This window comes from Manis pentadactyla, chromosome X, assembly GCF_030020395.1.
Source record: "Manis pentadactyla isolate mManPen7 chromosome X, mManPen7.hap1, whole genome shotgun sequence".
Taxonomy (NCBI): Eukaryota; Metazoa; Chordata; class Mammalia; order Pholidota; family Manidae; genus Manis; species Manis pentadactyla.
Genome location: NC_080038.1, coordinates 102,517,242 through 102,544,633, shown reverse-complemented (window position 1 = coordinate 102,544,633; position 27,392 = coordinate 102,517,242). Strand labels below are relative to the sequence as shown.

The following is a 27,392-nucleotide window of genomic DNA, read 5'->3' as shown; positions in this document are numbered from 1 at the left end:
TTAGGGGAAGGATTGGAATTTCATGAGAGGATTAGAAGGGTCAAGACTGACAGCAGATCTTGAATTAACCCCTTCTTGCCTAGATACTTGTTCTGCTAGTCCCCATTTCTTGCCCCAAGAGCCTTGTGCATGGTACCCCTTCTTTGAGAGCACCCTTATAAGATTGAGTGGGATAAGACACGTGGGGTTCTTAGACTCAAGGAAGGACATGATGTGGCATCTGGGGGGTGATGGAGGCCACCACAGTCCTCTCTTTCTCCATCCCTTGATCCCACAGCCCCTCATTGGAATATGAGACACTTGGTCTCCTCTCTGCACCTCACCCCCAGCTGCTGAGGGCTTCTAGTAAGTGGCAAAGCCATTCCTTTGAAGGCCCACTTCTGGAAATTTGTCTTTGGAGCAGTTCACCTTTCCTTCTGCATCAGTTGATTGATGACAGCTAAGGAAGTACAGCTAGATTGAGAGATTTTCTAATTGCTTTAAAATGAAGTTTATTTTTGTCCTGATTATCAAACTTTAGAATGCTACAGAACATAGAAAGGCAGACTTGAGAGAACAGACATCACCTACAACCTCTGAAGCTCTAAGTGGGGGTAATGTTTTGGTTCCAACTCCACTGTCAAAGAGGACACTTGAAGAGAATAATGCCTCAGTCCAAAGGGCGAACTTCTTTTTTTATTGAGATTTAATTGACATGTGATGTTGCATTTATTTCAGGCATACCGTGCAATGATTTGATATATGTATATGTAACAAAATGATCCGCACAATAAGTTTACTTAACATCTGTGGGTAAAATCGCAGTATTTCCAGAATCTCTTGCCTGGCCTTAGTGCATCTCTATATCAATAGGTGTTTCCAAGGTGTAGAGAGAAGTAGTCTATCACCATATCAATAGGTAATTACAAGGGCAAGCCAGGGTATATCTGGACTAGAGAGGTTGGATGGGGCCCCTTTTTCTGCAGCTGAGTTGTGAGAGACATGGGAGAGCAGAAGTGGATGACTGCTTGAAGGCAATAAATGAGTTTCTCCTGCTTTACTTCTCCCTTTGACTGATTTCGGTTTCAAAGGTATTTTGCCCTGGGATTTTCCCCCGGAGTTACATCTGGCAGTAGTTGGCAGGACTTCTGAACCCAAAATCTGTCTACATGGGTGCGACCCATGGGCAGGCTGCCTCTAGAGATGGTGGAGAGATGCCCAGAACCCCCCCTGTGGATGGTGGGGAGGCCCCACTGGATGCAGCAGTAGTGGGTTTGGCTTCACTCAGGAGACCCCTATCTGTGGGGCTTCCAACTGGGGAGCCCCTAGTGGGGAATTGGTCTAGGGTAAAGCACCTCCTAGAGAATTTGGGAAGGGTGGGCACACTGGAAGCTGTGGAATTAGCCCTCCGTGAGATAGAACTGCTTACAGGCCCTGAGTGGCCATGTGGCAGCTAGGATTGTGGGATGCCTTCTCCTCAAGACAGTGGAAAGGGTTCTCAAGGGAGGAGAGAGAGTGAGACTTTGGCAGGAGAGAGACACGCTTCAGCATCACTTGGAGGAGCTGGGGGATGCCCTATGGGATACCCTTAAGAAAGATATTTATTGAGAAGACAGTCGTGCTCCTGGAAGATACATTAGCAGCAGCCAGGGAGGAGACATCAGGAGAATCTGTGTTACAAGAGGCTGTGGTAGAGGGGGAGGAAAGAGCAGTGCTTTCAGCCCTGGAGACGGTAAAGGAGATCTCGGGAGAGGATGAGGGCATGTGGCTGAGGGCCAATCTGTTGCAAAGGCCACCACCCGACACACCAGCCTCTCCTCTATTAAGGGCCTGCCCAGTTTTAATTAAGAAAGTAAAAGCACAACAACCAAGGAATCCTCAGGGGGAGTTGCTGCCCACTCCCCAAGTTGTGGCGCACTCCGTGCTCTGCCCCCTATACACAGGATGAGCTGGTGGACATGAGCATCTGGTTTCGGCAGAAGCCGTTGGAACCTCTGCCGACTTGGCTTTTCCGTCTCTGGAATATGGGGGTGGAAAACATTGTTATGGTGGATTCTGAAATGGGTAGATTGGCTTCCCCAATGACTCACCCTTCCCTCTGGCAGTGGTTGCAAAGTGCCTGTCACACCTCAGAGAATCAGGCACTTCTGGATTGGCTAACAGCAGCCATCAGGGCAGTTTGGCCTAATCAGGGTGATTTACCATACTTACCCACTATCTGGAAAATGTATGCAGAGCTCCAGCAGGTGTTATAGGAGCTGGGCATGAAAAATATCAACTATAATATAGACCCTAAGGGCTCAGATGAGGAGTTGTTCACCATAGGAATGAGAAATCTGGTGCACCATACAGCTCCCCCATCTCTCTTTGGATCCCTAGTAACTATTCTTGCTCCCACCTAGGGCAACCCATAAGTGAGGCTACTTGTACTTTAGCAGATCTGGGGGAGGTTGAAACAATAAGAGCATGGAAGGAAGTATGGGCTACAATCAAAAGGAGAGGTGCAAAGGGCCCCATGAAGGTCTCGAGAACTCTTGTCCATAAAGTTCTTGGGGGTTGTCTGGTTGGGTAAAACTAAAGTTATCCCAGAAACAGTCATAGACAAGGTCCAGGGTTTCCCTACCCCTACCACTGTGGCAGTATTACAAGAGTTTTTGGGTCTTCTGGGCTACTGGAGAGTGTTTATCCCATAAGTGGCACCAATTCGGAAGCCCTTATACTGGTTGGTATGAAAGAGCATCAGGTGGGACTGGGATGAAACATGTGCAGCTGCTTTTACTGATGCCTAGTGAGCAGCCAAGGCCCTACAGACCTCGAGTGTAATGGACCCATCAAGGCCCTATGAGCTAGATGTTCAGGTAACTAAAGATGGTTACGGATCAGGTCCTTGGCAGTGGCTTGAACAGACATGCCAACCTTTTGGATTCTGATCACAGCTCTGAAAAGGAGCAGCAGTCCAGTACATCTTGATAGAGAAGCAACTGGCTGCTGTGTACCACACCTTGCTGGCTATGGAGCCCATCACCGGAACAGCTCCAACCAAGGTAATAACCACCTATCTCATCGCGGGGTGGGTGTAAGACTGGACCCAAAGACCATGGAGTGGCGTGGCACAGATGCTTACACTGGCCAAATGGGGTTCATATTTACAGCAGGGTAGTGCCCTCTCTAGTAGCCCCTTAAGTGGAGAACTCCAGTGCTTAATGGGGCCAGTGATCTATACCAGTGGAAAGTAGGAAGAACTTGCTTTGGAGCCACTGGTAGCTGAGAGTCCTTATCAGGATGGAAAAGCCCCTATACCCAAAGATGCTTGGTATACAGATGGCTCCAGTTGTGGGCAGCCCCCAAAGTGGAGGGCTGTGGCTTTCCATCCTAAGACCAAGACAATATGAACAGATGACAGAGAGGGGGAGAGCAGCCAGTGGACTGAGTTGCCGGCATTATGGCTCATGATCAGCCAGGAGCCCTACCCTATAATTTTTGCACTGAAAACTGGGCCATCTCTCGGGGCTTGACCCTGTGGCTACCGACATGGTACCATGCCAACTGGATGGTTGGTCACCGACCCCTCTGGGGGCAAGAGTTGTGGCAAGACCTATGGGCCTCTTGTCAGACTTATCAGGTGGCAGTTAGACTATATTGGGCCTCTGCCCATATCAAAAGGACATCACTATGCCATAACTTGTGTAGACAGAGCTACTGGCCTGTTGGTTGCTTTTCCTGCACATCATGCTGATCAGCAAACCACCAAAAGGGGCCTAGAGTGTCTCTTTGCAGCCCCTGGCCAGCCACAGGTGATTTAGAATGATCAAAGCACCCACTTTACTGGACATGTGTTACAAGAATGGGTGCAGCAATTAGGAATAAAGTGGAAGTTTCATGTACTATATAACTCTACTGAGGCAGGCATGATAGAGAGCTAGAATGGTTTGTTGAAATACAGCCTGAAGTCGGACACCAACAGTCTACAGGGCTGGTCACTTCGTTTATGGACAGTGCTATGGTGCTTGAATGGGAAGCTGCGAAAAGGAGCCTTGGGCCCTGTGGATAATGCTAACACATGTTGCTGCCTCTCCTATACAAATGCATGTGCAAACCAAAGAGGAGTTATTAAAGCCAGGATATGGCCAGCAGAGCAACATCCTGCTGCCAACCCCTACTGTATTACACCCTGGAGACACTGTTGAATGGAAGTGGCCCTGGGCATTTTGACACATGGACCAGCAATGGCTGGCCCTTCTGGCTCCTTGAGGAAAAAGCCTAGAAGCTGGCCTCCTGTGTATTTCTGGAGTAACAGCAGAGTGGCTCCCAAGATCATAGTAGTGTACCCAAAACATCTGGGAGGTAAGAGCATCTTATGGGGAAGTTCTGTTTTATCTTTATGGCCAGTGCATGTACCTCCCATAGCCCCATATATTGACCCATCTGTAACTTCCACAGGGAGAGAAGGGGGTGAAAGTCTGGTATACTAGACCAGGATGAGAACTCATTCCTGCCACTGTCCTATCACAGGACCACTCTGTTGCATGCATCCTACCTGATGGACAAGATTTGCCTATGCTGGTGTCATTAAAACATGTATCTTATCCCCTTAAGGTTATTTTTTTCTATAGTCCCTGTGGCCTGGATGTGCCCCCTGGCTGCAGCTGCCATGTGATGATTGATCTGAATTCCCTACCTGTTCATTCCACCTGTGGAATGGGCAAGCTATGGACTTAATCTGCATAAGACTTTGAACCCAGCTGAACCCTGTGGCTTGAGGATTATCATGATGTTATTGCTGTTGCTATTGTATGTTATTAGTCTGGTTACAGTGCTCCAGTTTCCTCACACAGGGGCCACTGTGGAAGACAGAAAACGTGTAGATTGTGAGGTAAGATTTCTGGAGAGGTGGGTTGTGGGTAAAATTGCAGTATTTCCAGAATCTCTCACCTGGCCTTAGTGTATCTCCATATCAATAGGTGTTTCCAAGGTGTAGAGAGAAGTAGTCCATCTCTATATCAATAGGTAATTAAAAGGGTGAGCCACGGCATATCTGAACCTGGAAGGTTGGATGGGGCCCCTTTTTCTGCAGTCACGTTGTGAGTGACACAGGAGAGCAGAAGTAGACGACTGCTTGTAAGCAATAAATGGGTTTTGCTGACTTTATTTGTCCCTTTGACTGATTTTGGTTTCAAAGGTATTTTGCTCTGGGATTTTCTCCCAGAGTTACAACATCCATCATCATATATAGTTACAATACTTTTTCTATTTTCTTGTGATGAGAATTTTAAGATCTGCTCTCTTAGCAACTTTCAAATATGCAATACAGTGTTGTTAACTATAGTCACCATGCTGTACATTATATACCCAGGATTTATTTATCTTATAACTGGAAGTTTGTACCTTTTGATCCCATTCACCCATTTTACTCACCATCCACCTCCCACTCCTGCCATGCCTGGGGCAACCACTAATCTCTTCTCTGTATCTACGAGCTGTTTTTTTTAGATTCCACATATAAATAGGATCATACAGTATTTGGGCTTATCTGCTTGACTTATTTCACTTAGTATAATGCCCTCAAGGTCCTTCCTTCCATGTTATCCCCAATAGCAGGGTTTACTTCAAAGAAGGAATTTCGAATGGCAGACTTGCAGATCAGTGGGAGAGAGTTATTTAAAGGCTTTCAGCGCAGACTTTAGGACTTTCCTCAGAAAACCACCTTCTGCTGACTCCCAGAGGCTTCATGCTGAGGAAGGCCGTAGAGCTGGCTGTGAGGGAGCCCCCTTCCAGTCCTCCTCCACACCCCACATTAGGCTGAAGGGTAAACTGCAGCTCCTTTCCTCCCATCCTTTAATCTCAGTCCTTTTGCCCTCAAAAGCTCCACTCAGAAATTATTATGTGACTTGGAGAGTGCTTCCTCTGACCCTGTACTTTCAAAGACTGGAAACTTTGTGGTAGCCTCGAGGAAACAAATACCAACCCAAGTACCACTCGAATTTTTCCTCCCATGCTGTTCCCTCAGAAGCCCACGGTGGCCCAGCCTGGGTGCAGCATGGGCCAAACTGATAGCAACCAGGAAACAAGAACTCACAAGTGAATTTAAAAAGGGATAAAATAAATCAGAATTGAGACACTTACGAAGCAGTTCTTTTGTAGAGCCTTGGAGACGTGTGGCCCTGGAGAGGAAAGAAGGGATCCTGAAGGAGGGGAGCAAGGTGCAAGGGGCCCCAGGCTGAGGTGATAAAGGATTTCTAATTGTTAATCACAGCTTTGCAAAATCCATCTGTAAATCTCAGACTTGGATTGGAGACTTATTACAAATCAGAATTAAACCCCTGGAGGCTGTGGAAGATTGAGGTACTTAAAAAAAGTTTGGTAAATTTTGTGTTTTTCCTGTCAAAAACTCCAGCTGGGCTTTTGTGTGGTGACCTCTGTGAGCCCAGGAGAGGCCTTGGGGAAAAGGGGTTTGGTCCAAGGAGGAATTTGGAACATTCCAGCTTTGACGGGGGGAGAAGAGGGGGCTCTGTTATGCCCATTAGGTGTCCCTGGCTAGCCAGCCTGAGGCCCAGCGGGAAGTAAGCCTTATAAACAGCCTCTGAGAGCTAGTGCCCAAGCAGCTCTGCATGGCCTATAGGCCCACAGACTCCACCCAGTTTTATTCTCCAGGAGGCCCCCAGACCTAAGATTGACCTCAAGGTGCAAGAGCAAACGTGTACTGTAGGTTCAGACTCTGGCGGGTTCAAAGAGCAAGTCTCTACAAGGTGGGAATGAGGCTGCCCTGATAGACGCAGACCTCGCCTCTGTACTGCACACAATACCATACTCTATGTCATTTGAGTCTCTTAAAAGTTCTGTAGAGTGGAGTCAGCAATTGGGTTTCCTCTCCATATGGGGTGAAAAAAGTTTTCCTGTATTTTTTTTCTGATTAGAAACATACTAGATGCTCTCACAAAGAATTTGTAAAATAAAGTATGAAGAAGGAAATAGAGGTCCTCATCGTACCAACAGCAAGAGGTATAATGTTAATCATCATTAACACTTTGATGTACTACAGAAGACACAAATGAAATTTGTTTTACAAAATCATGTCACATTATACGTTACAATTCTATAACCTCTCATTTCTAAATAATGTAGTGATATGACATTGACATGGCCCATTGACATGGCCCTATCTTTGCATCAATTATAAAACAGATCTGCATCATTCTCTTATGGCTGCATTACATTCTATCATTTAGAAATATAATTTACTTAAACATTAACTCTTAGTCATTTTTTCACTATTATAAACTTATCTTTTCACATAATACTAACAAATTCCTAGGAATAGAATTGCTAGGTCAAAGAGTATGAATGCTTTAAAGGGTAATAAAACACATGAATGTAGGGCAGCTACTGGCATTTCTAGCTAGATGAGAAAGCCTAGGCCCACTAAGATGAAATGACTGAATTACCCAGCATTCTAAGTTGAGCAGTAATAGTTAGACCTGTAATCTGGGTAGATGTCATAAACTTTCCTGTGTACCGCACGGACTCCCTCTCACCAATTCCTATGTAAAAATGATAAGGCCTATTCACTGAACACTTTTTAGGTGTCAGGCACTGTGCTGAGGGTTTTCATACACATTGTCTCACTGAGCTACTGGCTTGGGCACCGAGCCTGGCCAACCCTAGAGGCTGGCTCTTAACCATTATGCTCTACTCCACTTTTGAAGTACAGCTGGCCCTTGAACAACATGGGTTTGAACTGCAAAAATATACTGGAAAAATTTTTGGAGATTTGCAACGATTTGAGCATTTTCCTTTCTCTAGCCTACTTTAAGATGCAGTATATAGTCCATATAACATACAGAATATGTGTTAATAGACTGTTTATGTTATCAGTAAGGCTTCCAGTCAACAATAGGCTATTAGTAATTAAGTTCTGGGGAGTCAAAAGTTACACACCATGGAGACTGTTGAGAATTAGGCTTGGGGTTGATTAATGATTGTGCATTGAGTCCCCTATACAGAATTTTATGGTTGTTAACAACCATTTGATCAATAAATATGAGAGATACCCTCTCAATAAATAAATTAATTAATTAAAAAATTTAAAAGTTACACACCAGTTTTCGACTGCCTGGGGGTTGGTGCATGTTGTTCAAGAGTCAAGTATAATATCAAAACAAACTGTCAGATATGTTTCCTAGTGTGAATTCAGTGAAGCAAATCAGAAATAATCCTTCTTCCCAAGGTGGCCCATAATGTCTGGCAGGTGCAAATGGGGTACTGACACCCACCCCCCGCAGTGCTCCCGAGCAAGGGTCTCTCCAGAGTGCTACCCGTTGGCAGTCTGGGACAGGCTAAAAGGGCAGCCATGAAAGTAAGCAAAACTAAAGGGGTGGGAGGGATAGCGCACTAATCTTCTAACTAGCTGGGTGATCCAGGGCAAGTCTTCACATCTTCTTTCTCCAGGCTTCACCCAGCTGACTTTCCAAGGCTGGTCTAATAAATATGAAAGCATTTTGATAAGTAGAAATGCTGGTTGAATGCAAGATAGAATTTGTAGTAGAGGGGCACCTTATCAGCTCACAGTGACTGTGCAATTGAGGATAGAAAAAGCAGAATCTTAAGGGCAGGTGCCAGGGCGGATGAGGGCATTGTGTTGGCAGGATGTGGTTACCAGATTGGCAGTCACTCAGAGACTAGGTTCTAACACTGCATTTCCTACAGGTCGGCCCTGTCAGATCCTGGTGGAAACATGCCAACCACTAGGCCTCCTCAGTGGGGAGCCTGGGAGGCTCCTTAGTAATCTGCTAAGACCCCTGCTGAGATCCAGAGTGCCTAGATAGGTGTGAGAATGAAGAGGGGGTCTGAGAGAAGAGAAGAAAGAATAACAGTCTGAGAAAAGCAGAATCTGGTTAAGGAGAGGAGTGAACAGTGAGAGAATAAGGGAGGCAAGTGAGGGTCTGGGAAGAGATAGGTTAGGGAAGAAAGCAGGAGAAGAGGTAGGAGGGTGTCTCTGAAGAAGAAAATCTAAGGGATGTCTGTATAAAGCTAGGTCTTGAGGGAGAGATGGTGTTATGAAAAGAGGAGTCTAGGGAGAGCTAAGAGAGATTCTGGGGCCAAGGGGCAGGAATGATAGGGCTACGGGAGAAGGAGTTAGGGCAGAGAGAGGATTAGAGACAGTCCATCCCCTCCATTCCACAAAACCAAGTTCTCATTAAGGTTACCGATGACCCCCATGTCACCAAATCCAGGGAATGCTTTTAAGTTCTTAACTCCATTGGCCTCCATGCAACATTCAGCGCTCCCAATAACTTTGCCCTTCCTTAAATGTTTTCTTCTCTTGGCCTCTGTGATGCAACTCTCTCCTGTTGTTCCTCCTATCTCTCTTCTTCATTGACTTCTCCTCCTCTGCTCCATCCTTAAACATAGGTGTTTCTCAGGAGCCACACCTAGGTCTTCCCTTCTCACTCTTCATTCCCACTTTTGGAAGTCTCATTTATTCCTCAAGGTTTCAATTATCCAGTATAATCTGATACCTTCCAAATTGCCATTTTCAGCGCAGACTTCTCCTCTGAAGCTGCATTTTGATAGCTTAAAAGCATCTCATACTCAGTGTGTGCAAGGCTGTATCCTTGATTCCCTTTGAACTAAAACCAATCCTCCTTCAGTCTTCTCCATTTGAGAAGCCAGTTATTTAAGTCAGAAACCTCAGAGTCAGACTTAATTTCACTCTTTTCTCTTTCTCTGATCCTCCACACCTGACCTCATCTGATTTGAAAATCCCCTCAATCTGACCTCCAGCATATGGCTCTTTCATCCATCTATTGCTGTCCCACATAAAAATTATACCTCTATTACCACCGTCTCTCAAAGTTGTGGTCTTAAGACCACTTTACACTTTACAAAATTACTTAGGGGAGTATAACAACGAAGCAAAACTGAAGGAACAAAACAGCAGCAGACTCGCAAACTCCAGACAGGACTAGTGGTTACCAAAGGGGAGGGGTGGGGGAGGCTGGGTGGGGAGGGAGGGAGAAGGAGATGGAGGAGCATTATGATTGGCACACATGGTGTGTGTGGAATGGCAGGGAAGACAGTGTAGCACAGAGAAGACAAGTAGTGACTCTGTGGCATCTTACTACACTGATGGACAGTGACTGCAATGGAGTATGGGGGCAACTTGATAATATGGGTGAATGTAGTAACCACATTATTTTTCACATGAAACCTTCATAAGAATGTATATCAATGATACCTTAATAAATAAAAAAAATTCCTAAGGAAACAACCCAATGTCCTTCAACTAGTGAATGGATAAACACATGCTGGCATATCTGTACCACGGAACACTACTCCGTAATAAAAAGGAATGCACTACTGATACAGGCAACGACATGGATGAAGTTCAAAAGTATTATGCTGAGTGAAATAAGCCAGACACAAAAGGCTGGTAACTGTTTCATTCCACTTATATGACATTTTTGAAATGACAAAAGTGTGGGGATGGAGAACAGATTAGGGCGTGCCAGAGGTGGGGGTGGGGGAAGGGTTTGGCTACAATGATGTGGCACAAGGAATTATTTTGGGTGCTGGAACTGTCATAACTCTATTGCATCTGTCAAAATTCATGGTACTCTACAAAAGAATGAATTTTATGTGTCCTTCCACATTTTGTCACACAGAATATTAAAGTGACTAGTATATATATTTAAAAATAAATAAATAAAAGGTGTTGGTTAAAAAATTATTGAAGGCTTCAGAAGGCTTGCATTTTTATGGGCTATGTCTGTTGATATTTAGCATGCTAGAAATCAAAACTGATAAATTTTGAAACTATTTACTTTTTAATTTACAACCACAATGATAAATCCACTGCATGTTATAATAAGCAACATATAATTATGAAACACAACTATTTTCCGAAACAAAAAATTTAGCAAGAAAAATAGTATTGTATTACATATTTGCAAATCTCTTTATCTGCCTGAATAAAAAGGCAGCTGGATTCTCATATCTGCTCTTACATTCAATCTGTTACAATATGTTATTTTAGTCAAAACATGTGAAGAAAACCCAGCCTGACAAAGATATGTAGTTAGAGAGGGGGGTTATTAATAGATTTTTAGGCAGATTTCTAAGAACGACCCCCTGTGTATCAATTCCCTCCCCTTTGAGAGTGGATGTTTCTGATGTTTATCACTCGTGTGATTCTGTTAGTTTTTCGCAGAGAGAAATTATCCAGGTGGGCCTAACCTAATCAGCTGAGTCCTTTCAAAGCAGAGTGCTTTTTCTGGCTAGTGGCAGAAAGGGAAGTCAGAGATATTTGAAGTGTGGGAAGTACTTGATGAGCCATTGGTGTTTTGAAAGTGGAAGGGGCCACATGAGGAGGAATGTAAGGAGCCTCAAGGAGCAGAGAGTGGCCTTTGGATGACAGCCAGCAAAGCAACAGGGACCTCAGACCTACACCCTGAAGGAAATGGAGTTTTCTAACATTCTGAGTGAGCTTGGAAGTGAATTTTTTCCCTCAGAGCTTCCAGATAAGAGCCAGCCCAGCCCACAAGTTGACTTCACCCTTGTGAGACCCTAAGCAGAGAACTCAGGTGAACCCACTTGGACTTCTGACCTGCGGAACTGTGAAATAATAAATGGGTGTTTGTATTAAGTTGTTAAGTGTGTGGTAATTTGTTATGGCAGCAATAGAAAACTAATATATTGTGGGTATTCTTCTTTGATACTACAAGTAAACTTAACAAGTGGTAGTTTCTTGATGTTTACTTGCAATGTTGAATGTGAAACCCTATCAGTGAACCTTTTGTACTCTGTTACATTAAAATCCATTGGTGTATCTTGCACTTTGAATAGATCTATTATCAGTGCTTGATTTTGTAACATTATGCATTAGTCATTTGGAAAATATTGGCCCATACAGTTACATAGATCTTCCAATTGTTGACTCATTTCATGATTATACAATACAAAAACCTGCATTCATTAATATCACTATTAATATTACCAGAAATGACTTTAGGGTATTGAGAAATTCTCAAGCTACAGTGGCAGATACAGGTTTTCCAAAACCCTGTTTTGTACTTGACAGCTTACATTTTATCATTGACAACAAATACTATCAGTTATTCAGGTGACAGGATCACTTTATTCATTTTCAACAGAATGCTGGCCAAATACCCACATTTGAATAACCATTGAATTTGTCTGTCAATTGTTCTTTCAAGTAAAAAGAAAGTATTCCATGAAAAACTGGCTACCTCAGCTTGCAATTCAATTGCACAAGTGCTTTGCTGCATGACAACCATCATACTTTCATACTCCTCAGTAGAAGTGTTTTATACATACCTTCTTATTTTGTCAGACTGTTAAAAAGACATGTAGTCAGAGGGTTGAAATTTAATAAATATTAATAATCTTTACTGTTTCATCAAGACATTCTTAAGTGAAACTGGCATTTCTTCTATCAGAAATTGATGATGAGGAATAACATGAGCATAGTTTGGCACCACTGTCTCCATCCAGGCTAAGGCACCAGCACTTTTACCCACTGCTGCTTTTGCTCTGTCAGTGCAAATGTCAACACAGGGAAAATGGCAAATAATGTCTTAATATTATCATGAAAGCAGTTTTGACTGAGCCCCCTGAACGAGTGTTAGATGCCCCCAGGGGCCTTTGGATCACACTTTTAGGGCTGCAGGCCTAAGCCAAGGACGGAAGGGGAAGGAAAAGGGAGAGTGGAGATGAAACTTAAATCATGTGATCCTGTCAAAGGAGGCAGCTGGCAATAAGAAGGATGAGAGAACTTGCAGATTCCTTCAACAAGGACCTTTGCTGGGCCCCTACCTACCCGTGACCTGCCTTGCTCCTGAGCTGTCCCAGTCAAGCCAATAGTCACCCTCTAAAGCTCCCCAATCCTGGGATTTTTGAAGCTCTGTCTTCTTGCAAGGCCAAAATACTAACAGAGAATCCCATCTTGGCCCATGCACCTGCCCTGACTATTTTCCACCTACCCTAGAGCCCCAAGGTTCTGCTAGATTGAATATACTCATCTTCTCAAGCTAACTATCCTGTGTCATATAGCATTCCATTCACCTGAGTACTCAGTCTCTTGTCAGGTGCTGATGGGAGGGAGGAGAGATGACAGAACGGCAGCCCTTCCCGATCACCTTAACAGAGAAGCTTGCTTCATATCTGAAAAAGGAGCTCAGGTGAAAAGTCTCTGGAAGTAGGCAGATATTAGCATGGCTTGGAGGCTTCCTGGAGTAAGTGTGGCTTCAAAGGGGACCTGGGAGGGAAAGGCAGGATTTGAGTCGTGGAAGAGAGAGAAGGCATGTTAGACCTAGCCAGGGATTGGAGATGATCATGTACAGGGCCCATGTAGTAACAAGCCTGCTGGAAGTGAGAGGGAGAGCTGGGTGGAGCTGGAGGTGAGGCTGAAGACATAGGGGAACTGTGAAGGCCTGACTTCTGTCAGTCATGGGTTGCCAATGCAGTGTGTGAGCAGGATGGAGACTGTTTTAGGAAGCTGAATCTGGCCAAGTGTGCAGAAAACATCTGAAAGTATGTGGCAGAAAAAGAACTAATACCAATTTATGTACAGTATTTCATTTCATCCTCACTCCAGCCCTGTGAAAGGGGTAGTATTGTTTCACCCCCAGAAAATTGAGGCTCAGACAGATTGGTTAACTTACTCAACAGCACCTGGATGGTGAACTACTAAGGAGGGATTCCAACACCCAGGCCTGCTTTCAAAGTCTATGCTGCTCTGAATACCATGGTGATGGGGGGGAAAAGGGAATAATTATAGTAACGGTAACAGCTAACACACATTGAGTGCTAAATATGTGTCAGGCAGAACAATCTATACACTCTTTCACTAAATCTTCTCTACAGTCCTGTGAGGTGGGGACTGTTATGATCCCATTTCACAGATGGGGAAATGGAGAAATGAGAGGTTAAGTCATCAGGCCCAGTCCCAGAACACTGGTGATGCCCTGGATTGTGGCACCTGCCACCCACTTCCATCGGCCCCTACTGCCATCCGCCTAACTCCACAGCAGCACATGGACCCCGAAGGAGGTACCTGGAGCAATTGCCAAATGGACCACCCCCTCTACACAGCTATATTCTAAAATCTCATAGAGCACTAGAGCCAAACAGACCTGAATTCTAGTCTCAGATCTGTTATTCTTTAGCTATTTGACAAATCATTTAATTTCTCTGTGTCTCAGTTTCCTGCTCATCTTTAAATGGGAGCAATAATCGTAGCTATCTCATCACACTTCTGTAAGAAGTAAATGAAATAATAAAGCAATAAAGTGCCTAGCACAGTACCTGACATATCGTGAGCACTCAATAAATGTTACCTATTTTTGTTGTTGTGCTTATTCTTATTGGTTTATTAGGATCCTTCTCCCAGGAAGATATCTGCCACCAGTTACCAGTATCTCTTGTTTACTTAGGCAGGGTCAGTAGGACACCAAAACTAAAAAGAAAAGAGAAGAGAATGCACTACTGAGAATTCACCATAACTGTGGTCTCCCCAGGGCCTCAGGCCAGGCTGGGCAAGGAGGCTAGAGAGGCAGGCCAGAGGGGCCAGGGCTGGGGCTGAGGAAGGGGAAGGAAAGGGCTTGGCTCAGAGTGACCTTTCCAGGCACACCCCCCCAACTCCTCCTGCTTCCTCAGAGCTCTGTTTTTCTAGGCCCCTATGGTCCAAATGAGGAGCAAATGGGGAGCTGCAAGGGGCTCTGCCCAGAGAGTGCACACCACATGGGCCCCAGCCCCAGCTTCAGTGGCTGGACAAGAAACAGAGGGTACAGCATGAGGGCGGGCCCAGCAACAAACTGTTCTCCAGAGGGGACCCTCTGTCCCAGGAACCCAAAGGGCTGAGGCCAAGACTTGGCACATTTGAGACATTTGGACTTGAGGGCAGAGGCCCCAGGCACCATTTGCTATTTTTTGCTTTGGGGACAAGCTTGGGTGGGGGAGAGAATCTTCCCCTTTCTTCCTCTCCCAAAGCAGACCCTGTCTTGCTTCTTGTTTCCACACAGCCCCCATACTGGCCTTTTAGGTTTTCTACCCCCAATCCCAGGGTCCTGGCTCAAGAGGCAGAGGATAGAGAAAAAGAGTAAGATCTCTTTTCACAAGGTGAGAGCAGAACTTGTTCTGGGGCCTTCATCCTGGCATTGGAGGGTCTCCTCCATCCCTCTCCTGATGGCCTGGGTTCCCACCATCCCCCAAACAGCCCCCTCTCCTCACTGGCCCCCCATGGCAGTGCAGTGCAGACCAGTGGTGAAGAGCACAGAAATTACCTGATTTCAAATCCTAGCCTTGTCACTTTTAGCTCTGTGACCTTGGGCAAGTGCCTTAATCTCACATATAAAATGAGGCTTATAATAGTATCTTCCTCATAGGGTTTGTTTGTGAGACAACTTAATCCCCGCAAAATGCTTAGAACAGTGCCTGGTACATAAATGTTTAACAAATGTTCTCTCTTCTTACTCTCAACTTCTGTGCCAGTTCTTCCTGCCAGGATTACTTTTACCCTTCTCTCTGCCTACTTAAGCTCAGCCCAGCTCAATCACCCCCTCCTCAATGAGGTCTCCCTGGTATTACCCCTTCTCCTGACCTCTGTTACACTCTCCAGTGAGACTAGAACCCTTTTGAGAGCAAGGAGTTGACATGAACAGCACTGATTTAATGAATCACAGAATAACATCTAGTCTCCTTAGTGAAAATTTTGTGACAGGGACCCACAGTAAGAAGTACGTTGTACTGCATGACCCAGTCCATACATTTGTGTATCTTGAAACATAGATCTAGATATAGGACTCAAACCAAAATTTCACAGAACAATATATACCCTTGCCACATGTGATTTACTCTTCCATCTGCTGTTCACTCATTTGTTGAATGCTGGCTACAACCCACTAAATTGATTTTAAGCCATGCCAGGGGTTGTGACCCACAATATTCTAGGTGATAAGTCTCTGGTGGGGTTAAGACCTTCAGAGACTGTAAACCCTGAAAAGATTACAGGTGCAAGACCATGGCCTGTATCCAAGCCAAATTGCAGTAGGTTGAGGTACAAGTGGGAAGCGGGGAAAAGTGGCAGTCTAGAGTAGGCTCTACTTTCAACAAATTTAAGGGTGAAGAAAACAAAGTGGGAAGGAAGGAGGGGGAGAGGAGGTCAAGTCAAGAGCAGGTGCAGTCGGGGGGGTGTATGGAAGGCACTGGAGGCAGAAGACCGAAGAGGCAGGCTGGCTTAGGCAACAAAGGTCTTCAACTGCCACACAAAGGACTTTGGAGACTTCCTATAGGCCCCTGGGAATCACTGGAGGTTCTTAAGTACAGGAGGACCATACTGAGTTCTGTGTTTTAGAATGATTACTGGGGTGGCTATGAGGAAGATGGATTGCAAGGGCCAGGTCAAAGATAAGGGGACCTATCTGGAAGCTATTTTGGGCATCCAGGTGAAAGAGGATGGGTGAGGCCATAATTGAAGAAACATCTGGGAGAAATGGAAGAAATGGTGAAAATTACAATCAATAGGGCTTGGTGGTTGAGATTTTTAGCTTGAATGACTGGGTCAATGTGATGCTAGTTACCAACGTAAGTATAGAGGAGGCTAGTGGAGGAGAAAATATGATTCTCAGTCTTGCATTCATTTAATAAATGTTAATGGAACTGACACAGAGAAACTAGTATTTTATTTTACTTGGTAGGAACATTAAAGAAATAAACTAACATTCACCATTGCCTTCATTTCAAAAAAGAGAATATTTCACCACCAAAAGAATAGGAGGGCATAATCTCTGAATAAAAGACAATCCTTTATAATTGAATGAAGTCTACTTTTGGTAACTTTCCCATTTTGCTGTGACACATTGAAAACATCACTGATTTGTGGACTGTAACTGAGAACCACAGATTTGAGGAATAGGCAGAGGAAGAGAGGTCAGCAAAAGAGAAGAAAAGAATGATTCTAGAAGTAGGAAGAAAACCAGGAGAGAGTAATCATGGAGTCCAAGAGAGGAAGGAGTTTCAGAAATGACGACTTGGCCAGTAGTCTCTTTTGCCACCCAGAGTTCAAAGAGATCATTGAATTTGGCAATGAGGAGGTCATTGGTGACCTCTGGTAGTGCCCTTCCTATAAGTGGATGGGGCTGGAGCCAAATTGCAGTAGGTTGAGGTACAAGTGGGAAGCGGGAAGAGTGGCAGTCTAGAGTAGGCTGTACTTTCAACAAATTTAAGGGTGAAGAAAACAAAGTGGGAAGGAAGGAGGGGGAGAGAAAGAGAGAGAACCAGCAAGTTACAGGAGCAAGAGAACACATTGGGGGAGGGCGGGCCTTGTTTTCTTTGGGATAACAGATACAGGCGTTTTATGATCAGAAGGTAAAGAGCTGGTATAAGGCAGCTGGACTTCCCTGAAGAGAAAGGGCCTAACGTCTGAAGGAAAGGCCCAGAGAAGGAGGTGGTTGAGGCCAAGGCCCGGGCAAAGAGATTAGCCTTTAACGAGAGGGGCACCTTGTCCCCTGAGAAAGGAGGGCTGGAGGGGAAGGAAGCTGGAGAGGCAGGCCAATTTGGGGGAGGTGGGGCAGGTCACTGAGGTAATTCATGCTTGAAGGCCTCTGTTTTCTCAGGGAAGTGGGAGGAGAGGGGTGGGGCAAGAACATGGTAGGGAGCTGAAGGAAGTTTGGAATGTGGCCCAGGGAACTGAAGAGGTTGGAGCTGGAGACTTGACAGGGGAACATGCTGAGGGGAACTAGGGCCCAGCTGAGGTTGACTGAGTCCATCTTGCCCTGTGTGGGTCTTGTCTGCCTCCCAGGCTGTAAGTGCCTTGAGGCAGTGTCCACGTACTTTCCTCTTTCTAGTCTGCTTCCTTTGCCAGGCAATGCCCAGCAGTGTCTGCACAGGGGAGGCACCCAGCCCTCTCAGAAGGCTCTGGCAAAACAATCACTGACAAAACCCAGAAGCACTATCAGGGTGTTGGGGGAAACAGGAGCATAATTGCCCTGATGGAAAGTTCTTCATTTTGGTTGCCCCAGACCATTTCAGCCACTCTGCTGACCACTCTACTCCTGTTCTGTGCTGAGCACAAAGGAGAACAGCCAGGCCCCCACTTTGGCCCAGCAACACTTGCAAGCCTTCAACCCTTCAGGTTGGGAAGAGGCCAGCAAGAGGGGCCAGTGACTTCATCTCCCACAGGCTGAAGACTGAGGCCATATTTAGGAGGTAGCAACACAAAGCAGTTACGTAGGGAGAACAAAGAGCAGTGGAACCAGACCTGAAGGCTATCTGAGCCCCAGGAGAGCATGGTGGGAGGTGATGTGAGGGGAACACTGAGGCCTGCTGCTCAGGGGAGGGGAGGGGCTGAACAGCTCCAACTGTGAAGAACTGTGGCTCAATGAGCACAAGTTCAAGGTGGGGGGTACGTGGCCAGGTCTGGCTGGGCATGAACCCTGGCTCAAGGTGGACTGTCTACTGCTGCTTCTCCTTTTTCTTCTTCCCGCCTGGCTGTTCTCAGAGACCGTGGCCACCTAGAGGTCAAAAAGATCCCAGGGTGTGATAGGACATCTTTCTCCTTCACATGCCAACTCTTTCCAGCCCCTTATCTTCCCCCCTGGCTCTTTATCTCAGCCTCGCTCGTCATTTGAGCCAGTGACGCAGTGCATCAAACTCTCATCTTCTGGTAAATTCAGCAAGAAGCCTCAGAGACTGATAGGAACTTGGGCTCCCCAGCAACCCTCCTTCCCCACCGCCAAAGATTTCCCTCTCCAGAATCCAGGATCCGGCCTGCCCTTACACAGTTTGGGGCCAGAGAGCTTACCCCAGTCTGAGGCAGTGCATTCCACTGAGAACATTTCACCACATATAATAAACCTCTGTTTATTGAGAGCTGGTACAATGCCAGGCCTCGGGTTAGGTGGTGGTTGGGCTGTTAGAAAGTTTTCCTTTGATTGCGCCAAAATGTGTCTCTGTGTAGCTTCCACCCCTGGGCCTCAGCCCTGCCCTTTGAAGTCACACAGAAGCAGTACAATCTCACTACAGTCTAATCCTCAGATATTTGAAAATGGCTGCCATGTCCCCAAGAGTTTTCTCTCCTCCGCGGATAAGCATTTCCTTTCTTTTTTATTTTGATGAGTCTTTACTTTTATTCCCCAAATAATATTAGATCTTGTGGAACTTTTTAGAAAATTCAGAAAAGTATAAAGAAGGAAGTAAAACTCTACAATAATCTTATTCCCAGAGCCAGCCATTGTAACATAGTTACGATAATGGAATATTCTCCTTTCTTATAAACAGTCTTCTTTTTCTGCATACTGTATATTCTACACTTTTTTTTTACCAACATGGGATCATCCTTGAAGTTTTATTGCAGAGACTACTTTTTTTTCACTCTTCAATATATTAACTCTTCCCAAACCTTCTACCAAGCCAATTTTAACACGTAATTATCTAACTGTTCAATTATATCTTTAACTGGTTTTCTAAAGTGAGACATTTAGGTTGTCTCCAATTTTCCTTAGCTACAAAGAACACAGTGGGACTGGAATTTGATGAGGGGTGGACATACAGCATAGGTCCATAGGGAAAAGAGAGGCCCCTGAATCAAATTATTCATACTATTTTAGCATCAAATCTCTTATTTCACTTTCTGTGTTGATAATCATACTTCCTAGAACATGATTATGAGTGCCTGCTTAAGGACTTACCCTAATTAATGTAAATGGTTTCCTATTATTAGACATTGAGGTTGTTTCTAATTTTTGACAATTACAAACCCAACTATGATGAATATCCAAGAAGCTAAATCTGTGCTGGTGCTGAACACTGAGGTCAGAAGGAATATTTTTGAGACTTCTGAAGCATTAAGACCCTGCCAGTAGTTGTAATTGGAAGCTTTTTGGCAAAAGCTCAGAAGACTGCATAAAGCCAAGGGATGTGCTCTAGCCGCTGGGCTTGCCCCAGGGTCAGTACCCATTTGCTCAGCACCCATCACAAAGTATTCAGGCTGGCAGGGCTCTCTGAGGCCTCTGGGCTCTCAACCTCCTCTCACATGTGAGGGAACCGAAGCCCCAGGGCCACGGATGGTCCTTCAGCAGCTTCGCAGCTGGGCAGAACTGTGCTTCCCCCACCCCGTGCCCAGTCTCCTGGAAGCTGAGCTCTGTGATACGGAATCCGACCTGGAAGCCTTGGAAATACTGCCTGACTCCTTTACTAGACAACAGATGTACAGGCTGGAGAAGGGGTTCAAGCACTCTTGCAAATGATCTGACCAGTAAAGAGGAGGGTGTGGAAAGAACTTGAGGTTGACCCCACAGGCAACTGAACCTAGTCCACCCAGAACTTCTTTTTTTTCCTAACCCAAGGGGCATGCTTAATGGCAGTCTCCCTCTATCACTTCCACCCTGCAAATCTATTTGGGGTTTAAGCTGAAAAAACATTTTGAGTCCCCCACTCTCCTGAGGCATCCCTTCTTGCTGGGAACCAGCTTTGCTAAAGAAAGGCCTGTCTATCCAGCCCTCTGTGCTTGACAACTTACTGTGGTTTGGGGCACTAATGAGCTTCCGAGCTTCCCTCCTTCCCTCCTTCCCTCCTTCCCTCCTCCAGCCATGCTGCTGCCTGGGGAATTCGCACAAATGGTGTGTGATTTGCCCCTTCTGTGTTTTCCTTTCTGACCTGGAGGTAAAGAAAACCCTTCACCCCCACTGATTCCCTGTTTATTCAACTGGTAAAGATTTCACACCCAGGAACCCAGCTCTCCCTCCCCAGCCCCTTTCCTAACACTTCACCCCCTCCCCACTCCCCCATCCCAGTAATCCCTGAATAATTTGTGAATCCAGGCCGGCCTTATAAAAGGGTCTCCCAGGGAAGGCCAAAAGAGTGCAAGAGGTTCTAGAAATAGAAGCCGCCACAGACTGCCTGGCTCTGACAGGTATCCTAAGGATGGAGCCTGCTGTTCCCTCTGCTGCCACCCCTGAGCCAGCCGAGGCCCTGGCCCAAGCTCCAGTCCTAGGGCAGGTCCCCCTGCCACTCCCTGGCCTTTTAAGCCCATCGCCCCTTCTCTCCTCAAGACAAGAAGTAGATGGAAGTGAAAGGTAAGTGGAACTTGACCTTTGGCAACCCAAACTCAGGCTTAGTGGGGTTCCTGGGAGAAGAAGGAAAATGAGATTTCCCTGGTACCCCTGTTCTCTGCGAAGGGGAAAGATAAAGGCCTCCCAGCCCCCAGAGTACCCCCTCCACATCTCAGGCTGGAATATCTCAATTGGCTTTTCACCTCACAATTCCCTGTGAATGGCAGGAAGGGACTTGGGGACAATGGGCTTTGCCAAAGCTGAGAGCTGAGCATCCAGGGCCTCATGGGCCAGGATGCTTAGTCCACTGAGAGGCACAGGGGATACTGCCATGAAACCTGGGTTTAACATGACCTAGGCTGCAGAGGGCGGAAAGGAGGGCCTCTTTCCTGACCACACCATAAGATTTTCATTTGCTTTTTTTCCTACCTCTGGAAGTCTAGTGGGGATGCAGTGGGCCCTGGAATATTTCAGGCCCCTTTTCTCAGCCCAGAAAGATGGTACGACTCTGAGTTCTGCTTCTCGGAGCAAGAAGCAGGGGGCCAAGCTATTTTCCACCCAACCCTCATTCATTCCTCCAAACACTTAACATTCAACAAACATTTAGTGCGATGCCTGCTGTGTACCAGGCCTTGTGCTAATTGTTGGGGATTCAGATACGATCAAACATAGATCTGTCCCTAAGAAGCTCAAAGACAAGTAGACAATTACAAAACAGTGTGATAAGAACAATGAAACATTGTTGAAGCAGAAAAGAGAAGCATCTGTCCTGACCTGGGCTCAGGGTCCTCAGGAAAGCCTTCCTGAGGTAGATGGTATCTGAGCCAAGTCTTTTGGAGGCTTCTTCTCTTATCTCAGGGAGGCCACAGTCCAGGATCTTCTCCCTCCATCAATTTATCTCTCCTCTTTGTCCTAGAAGAGCTTGTCTTTGGAGGCCCTGGCTGTCCTCTACAAACGACCAGTCAAGGCAGGTGAGGAAACCTGTAGATTTGGTGAATCTGAGCCCCTGTAGCATGGGTTCACATGCATAGGCAGCCATGTGCCTTCACCCTGACCAGGTCCCTTCCCAGAGAGCCCCTGACCCCAGGGCTGCAGATCTGGGAAAGCATCTTCACAGTCTAGCTCCATTTAATTCCCACAATGGCTGTGGGAGAAGGGCAGCCCTGAGGCTTCTGTGGCGATTTGAAAGATGAAGAGACTGAGGCCCAGAGTAGGGGAGGGACTTGGGAAGGACCTACAGTTAGTCTATGGTACAGCTGGTGCTTGAATCCTGATCTCCTGCCACTTAGCCCCAGTGCTCTTCCCCTATCCCTGCCCCCAAATCCTTGCTGCTCCAATAGAACTCTGTCCCCTGGACAGTCTCCAAACAGGTGTTAGAATAGGGGCAGGAAGGCAAACAAACCCCAGGACTATGTCCACTTGTTTTTCAACCAGAACCAAGACAGGTCCCATTGTTGGGGGTTGGGGACTGGACCCCAGAGATGTCTAAGGTTTCTTCTAGATCATCTTGCCTACAGATTTCTGACCAGTAAAGGGGAGAGGCAGTTATAGGGCCATGTACTTTGAGCTACATGTGAGCTTTTGCTTTGGACAGGCTGCTGGTGGGGTTATGGGTGCTGAGGACCCCAAGACTGACTCTCAGTTCCATCACCCAGTCAGGTAAGCTTCTGGCACCAAGCTCAGAACTTGATGTAGATTCATTAGGTCTTTAAATCTTTTGCCACAGCCCTGTGAAGCCAGAGGAGGGAGGCATGCTGCAATCACCATTTCATAGACTGGGAAACTGAAGCCAGAGAGGTTAAAAAAGACCTTGGTCAAGGTTGCCTTCCCTGGAGGCATGGTCACTGACCCTAAAAATGAGCCCCTATGGATGGGCCAGTAAAGGAAGGCTTAGTAGGAGATGGAAGACACAGGGCTACAGAATTCTTGGTTAGAAGCCTTCTGAGGTGGGGGATGGGACCAGTGTCAGAATTGATAGATGCTGTGGCTCAGGTTTCCCATAGCTATAGGCCCACCAGACATTGCCTTCTGGTCTGGGGCCATTTTGTAACAATCTAGAAGATTCTGTTATAAAGTTCTCTTTCTTCCTTTCCCTTACACCCCATTATTGCAGGTAGGAGAAGGAATTTAGGTGCTGGCTTCCTTCTTAGCCTTACAGACCCCTCTGCACATGAGACCTGTCTAAATTAGGGGCCATATTTCTTCTCTGTTTCCAGGCTCTTCTGGCCTAAGTCCTGTTCTTTTGACTATCTGTACAGTGATGGGGAGACTTTACTGCAGAGTTTCCCTGTCCAGGCAACCATCAACCTATATGAGGACTCAGACAACGAAAAAGAGGAAGAAGAAGAGGAAGACAAAGAAGAGGAAGAGAAAGAGGCAGATGAAAAGGGGCCAGAAGGGTGTGTGGAGATATCAGGGTCAACAACACAGAGGGCCACAGCTCAGCCCTGCTCCTGATCTGTCCAAACTGACCTGGTCAGAGTCTGATTGGGGTTCAGTATGCCTGGCAAGGCTCCAGGGCATCGATTAGTCAGGAGTCTCCAGACATAGCTTTTCGAATTGGAAGTTGAGTCCTTGAGTCACCAGCTTTCCCTGGCTATCCCCAGCTGGCCTGTGAGCCTGGGCTTCTGGCATCTCATTGTCTGGGTTGCTGTTGTGTTGACAGTGAGAAGTTCCTAGGAGCTCTAGGGGAAGGAAGACCTGCTCTCTGAAGCCCCTACTAAGCAAATCAAGATGGAGTATGCCTATGCAGAGGGTAACAGTCACTCTTCAGAGCTCTTGGATTCCCCAGCCTTCCAGGTGGCCACATAGTCCCACCTCCCCATGGAAAGCATGACTTCCAGCTTCACCACCAGGGATGCCAACACTAGATCCAAGCAAAGTTGGGGTGCCTTTCTGATGGGAAAGAGGCATCTACAGAATCAGCTTGCTTTGGGGACCTCTCCCCATTTTACTTGCTATCTGTTGGGGTCTATGTGTCGGCATGAGATGAATCAGGGGAAAAATAAACTAGATGATGTGTGCCTTTTTCCAGGAATTGTGCTGATTTCTTAACTGGACTCTGCCCGTGTTGTGAAGCCATAGGCAGAGGGTCAGAGACCAGCTCAAGGCCAATTCATTGCCTTACCTGAGGTCAGTTGACAGATCTTTCTCCATGGGGATGTAGGACCAGGCGCCCAGCATGGGGCCAAGCCCTCGCCATTAACTTGTGAAATCAGGCTTGATAAGACTTCAAAGATAGCTTAGAAAGGAGCAAAAATGCCCCCCAAAGGGCAGCCTAAAAGTTGAGAGCAAGGCTGGGTGAGAGGAGAAACCTCAATAGAGCCTTGGAGATGAGTGGGGAGGGGTCTTGGGGGGCTAAGTCCTATTAATTTTACCTCCTTAATTATCTCTGTACCTACCACAACCCAGGTCCTCATGCCTACCCCATCCCAATTACTTACTGTTCAGCTAATTTTCTTGCCTCCAGCATATCTGTCTGCAGTTCATACTCTACACTGGCCACCTGATCAGACCATGTTGTACCTCTGTTTGAAGCCTTGCCATGGGTCTTCATTGCCTCACCAACAGTTGGACTTACCTTTTTTTTTGGATCACAGATCCTCTTAAGAATCTATGGCTTCTCTACTCATATACTCATAAATCAAGCTGTTAACTTGATATTCTAGGCCATCCAGTTGCCTCGTTCTTGCCTGCCCTGTCTCTTCAGACTAATCTCTCAACACTTGAAGCTTATGTTGCCTGTTGTTGGAGGTGTCATGCTTCCTAACACCTCTGCAGCTTTAAACCTCTGTGTGGAATGTCTTACCACTTCTGTATGTCTGACAAATTCCCATTCATCCGACAGGACTAGCTTAGACACCTCTCCTGTGAGAAGCCTCCCCAGACCCCCAAGTCCAAGTTAGGTGCCCCCATACATTCAGTTCCTCCTCTACCATGGCATTTGCCTCTCTTCCTCTGCAGTAAGACAGGGCTGTGTTTGATATTTTCACCGGACTTCATCTCACAGCACACTGCCTAGCACAGACGAGGTGTTCAGGAAATGTTGAAGGAAAAAGATTCTCAGGTCCTTTGAAAGCAGTTCTTGGTAGAACCGCCTCTGTCCACCCACTTGCTGGCTTCCTGTATCTTTGCTGCGCTACAAACAGGACAGGGTAACGTCATCTCAGTCAGGAGCAAAATGCTGGCCATTTTTCCTTCTCTCCTCCCTCAACTTCAGACAGGCTGCTTCAGTTCTGAACCCTAGCTGGGACTTCCCTGAACTGGACATACCCTTGAGCGGGCCACCAAATACACACTGGTGCCACCTACTGGTCAAAATTTAACCTTATTCCTTAATTAAGGCTGCCAGTTGACTTTCGACCACTTTTAATTCCTTTAGTCCATTCTGTTTCTGCCTGTAAGTGAAATCTATCATGCGGCAGCTGTTATGACCTTGGGCAAGTTATTTTCCACTCTGAGCCCCAGTCTCCTTATCTGTAAAATGGGGGAAATAATGATACTTCCTCTCAGGGCTATTGTGAGGCTGTAATGTGATAATATATGTAAAGTACTTAGCACAGCCCCTGGCATATAGTAAAAGCACTCAGTAAGTCCGAAGAATCATAGCGGAGGTAGTGGTTATGATTCATTTTATAACAGAAATGAGTTTATAGTCTAAAGTCAACTAATGACTGGTTTACTCAACAAATAACACTATTTGATTATTTACCAAAGCATCTTTCTGGTGGTTATGCCCCATTAAAAAAAAAATGAAATGTGGCTTCCTGGGCCACTCTATGGGTTTCTGGTCCTTTATTCTAAGAGGTTTCAAAACATTTTTTGTGCATTAGCAGGAACATTCCTCTTTTGAATTGAATGCAGAAGCCCAATATACAAGCCAAATAAAGATGGAGCTGCCCTAGTGAGGTCACAATGGGGGATGCAGAATTCCTACCCTGGTGCCTTCTCTTGTATACTCTCTCTCTACCCTCCTCTGTGAGGCACCTTCAGGGATCCCTAGATTGTGGAGACTATTTGGAAACCATGGTCCCAAGGGTTAAAACAAGATTGATTTGAAGTCTAAGGGGGATTAGTGCTTTAACATGTCCAGTGTTCCGTTTAAAATCCGTGTTTTGGATCCTAAGCTCCCAGCATTTCATATCTCAAAAATTGTTTGAGTCCTTGTATCATAGGTTGTAGGGGTTTAAAATCCTTGGAATCCCAATATCCTTGGTTTTAGGGTATTATATAGCATAGAATTACAAATCCCTAAATCCCCAGGGGCTTAAAGACCCTAAAACCCTTGGAGCAATAATTCTTAACAGAATGAGCTCCTCTTACTTTCCCTCCCCTCCTCCCCCTAACTGCCCACGTGTGTTGGTCAATAGCAGATATTTTGCCCCACTTTTCTCCCAGTCCCCTGCCGTGAAATGTCTTCCAGTCCTCCTCTCCAAACATGGTTGCTAAGTGATTGGAATTCACCGTTCTGACTAATCAGAGCCCAGTGTGTTACCTTGTTATGGGTGTATCCAGTCCTTGTAGCAACTTCAAATCCAGTGCACAAACTCAGGAGAAAAATTCTGGATAAAACTCAGAGTCGTTCCTACAGCTCTACCCTGGCTAACTCATTCTAGTGCCCCATATTTCCTCACCCCAGCACCCCATAGAAACAGAGAAGGGGCCCATTGACAGCTGACCATGAGGTTGTATTTGAGCTGGGCCTTGAAGGATGGACCCAGGTAGAGATGGAGGGAGAAAAGTTTCCAGAAAGAGGGGGCAGTATAAATTCCTTCATTAAATTTTTATTGAGCACCTACTATGGACCATATTATAATGATTAAGAGCATGGGCTCTAAGGCAGACATACCTGTGTTAAAATCCCATATATTGCACATGATGGCTCTACCCATAGGCTCACTCCCATCAGGTATCACCATCAGCTCTCTGCTGTCAGCCCTCTTGCGACCACCTCTGTTGTCCCTTATTATATCACACACACTGCACACGACATTAAAATTATAAGAGTTGTCTACTCTCCTCTGCCTCTAGGCAAGGAAAGCCCTCTCCCCTGCCCCAGTGGGTGTTACCAACCCCCACATCTCCCGCTGCCCCCGCAACTGTACCTGTGTTGTTATCTAGTGGGCAGTTGTCTCCTTTCCACCCCAGGCCCCTGTTATAGAATGGTTGCCAATCCTCCTCACAAACAAGGTTGCTAGGTGGCCTAAGTACACTGTTGTGACCTGTCAGGGGCCTGGGGTTGGTTACTATGCCTTTGGTATACTCCCAGCTGGCAAGGCTTATAGCAACCTCCATGCAAGCATACACACGGAGATATAAAGACCTGGCAAAGAGCGAGTACTCAGTAAG

The 27,392-nt window shown here is 46.0% G+C and overlaps 2 protein-coding genes across 3 annotated transcripts in view; one reads left to right on the top strand and one right to left on the bottom strand.

Moving 5' to 3' along the window:
* CLDN2 (claudin 2) overlaps positions 1 to 27,171 on the bottom strand; it is a 35,561-nt gene extending 8,390 nt beyond the window's left edge. Inside the window, exon 1 of the mRNA XM_036924986.2 lies at positions 27,149 to 27,171. The gene's annotated coding sequence lies outside the window, so the exon portion shown is untranslated. The remainder of the gene's footprint in view (positions 1 to 27,148) is intronic.
* On the top strand, positions 20,911 to 24,062 carry RIPPLY1 (ripply transcriptional repressor 1). Of its 2 annotated transcripts, XM_036924987.2 has the most exons (4): positions 20,911 to 21,068; positions 21,961 to 22,036; positions 22,639 to 22,703; positions 23,261 to 24,062. In XM_036924987.2, exons 1-4 carry the CDS (start codon positions 20,917 to 20,919, stop codon positions 23,499 to 23,501), a joined length of 534 nt encoding a protein of 177 aa, XP_036780882.2. In that variant the 5' UTR covers positions 20,911 to 20,916; the 3' UTR covers positions 23,502 to 24,062. The 2 variants fall into 2 exon arrangements, with proteins under 2 accessions (XP_036780882.2, XP_036780884.2); XM_036924989.2 differs by lacking the exons at positions 21,961 to 22,036; positions 22,639 to 22,703.
* Positions 27,172 to 27,392: the final 221 nt, after the last annotated feature.

Bases quoted from the DNA above. Each gene is read 5' to 3' on its own strand.
- RIPPLY1 (XM_036924987.2), top strand. From the start codon at position 20,917: ATGGAGCCTGCTGTTCCCTCTGCTGCCACCCCTGAGCCAGCCGAGGCC. The intron at 21,069-21,960 runs GTAAGTGGAACT...TCTTTGTCCTAG, and splicing joins GAAGTAGATGGAAGTGAAAG to AAGAGCTTGTCTTTGGAGGC. The intron at 22,704-23,260 runs GTAAGCTTCTGG...CTCTGTTTCCAG, and splicing joins CAGTTCCATCACCCAGTCAG to GCTCTTCTGGCCTAAGTCCT.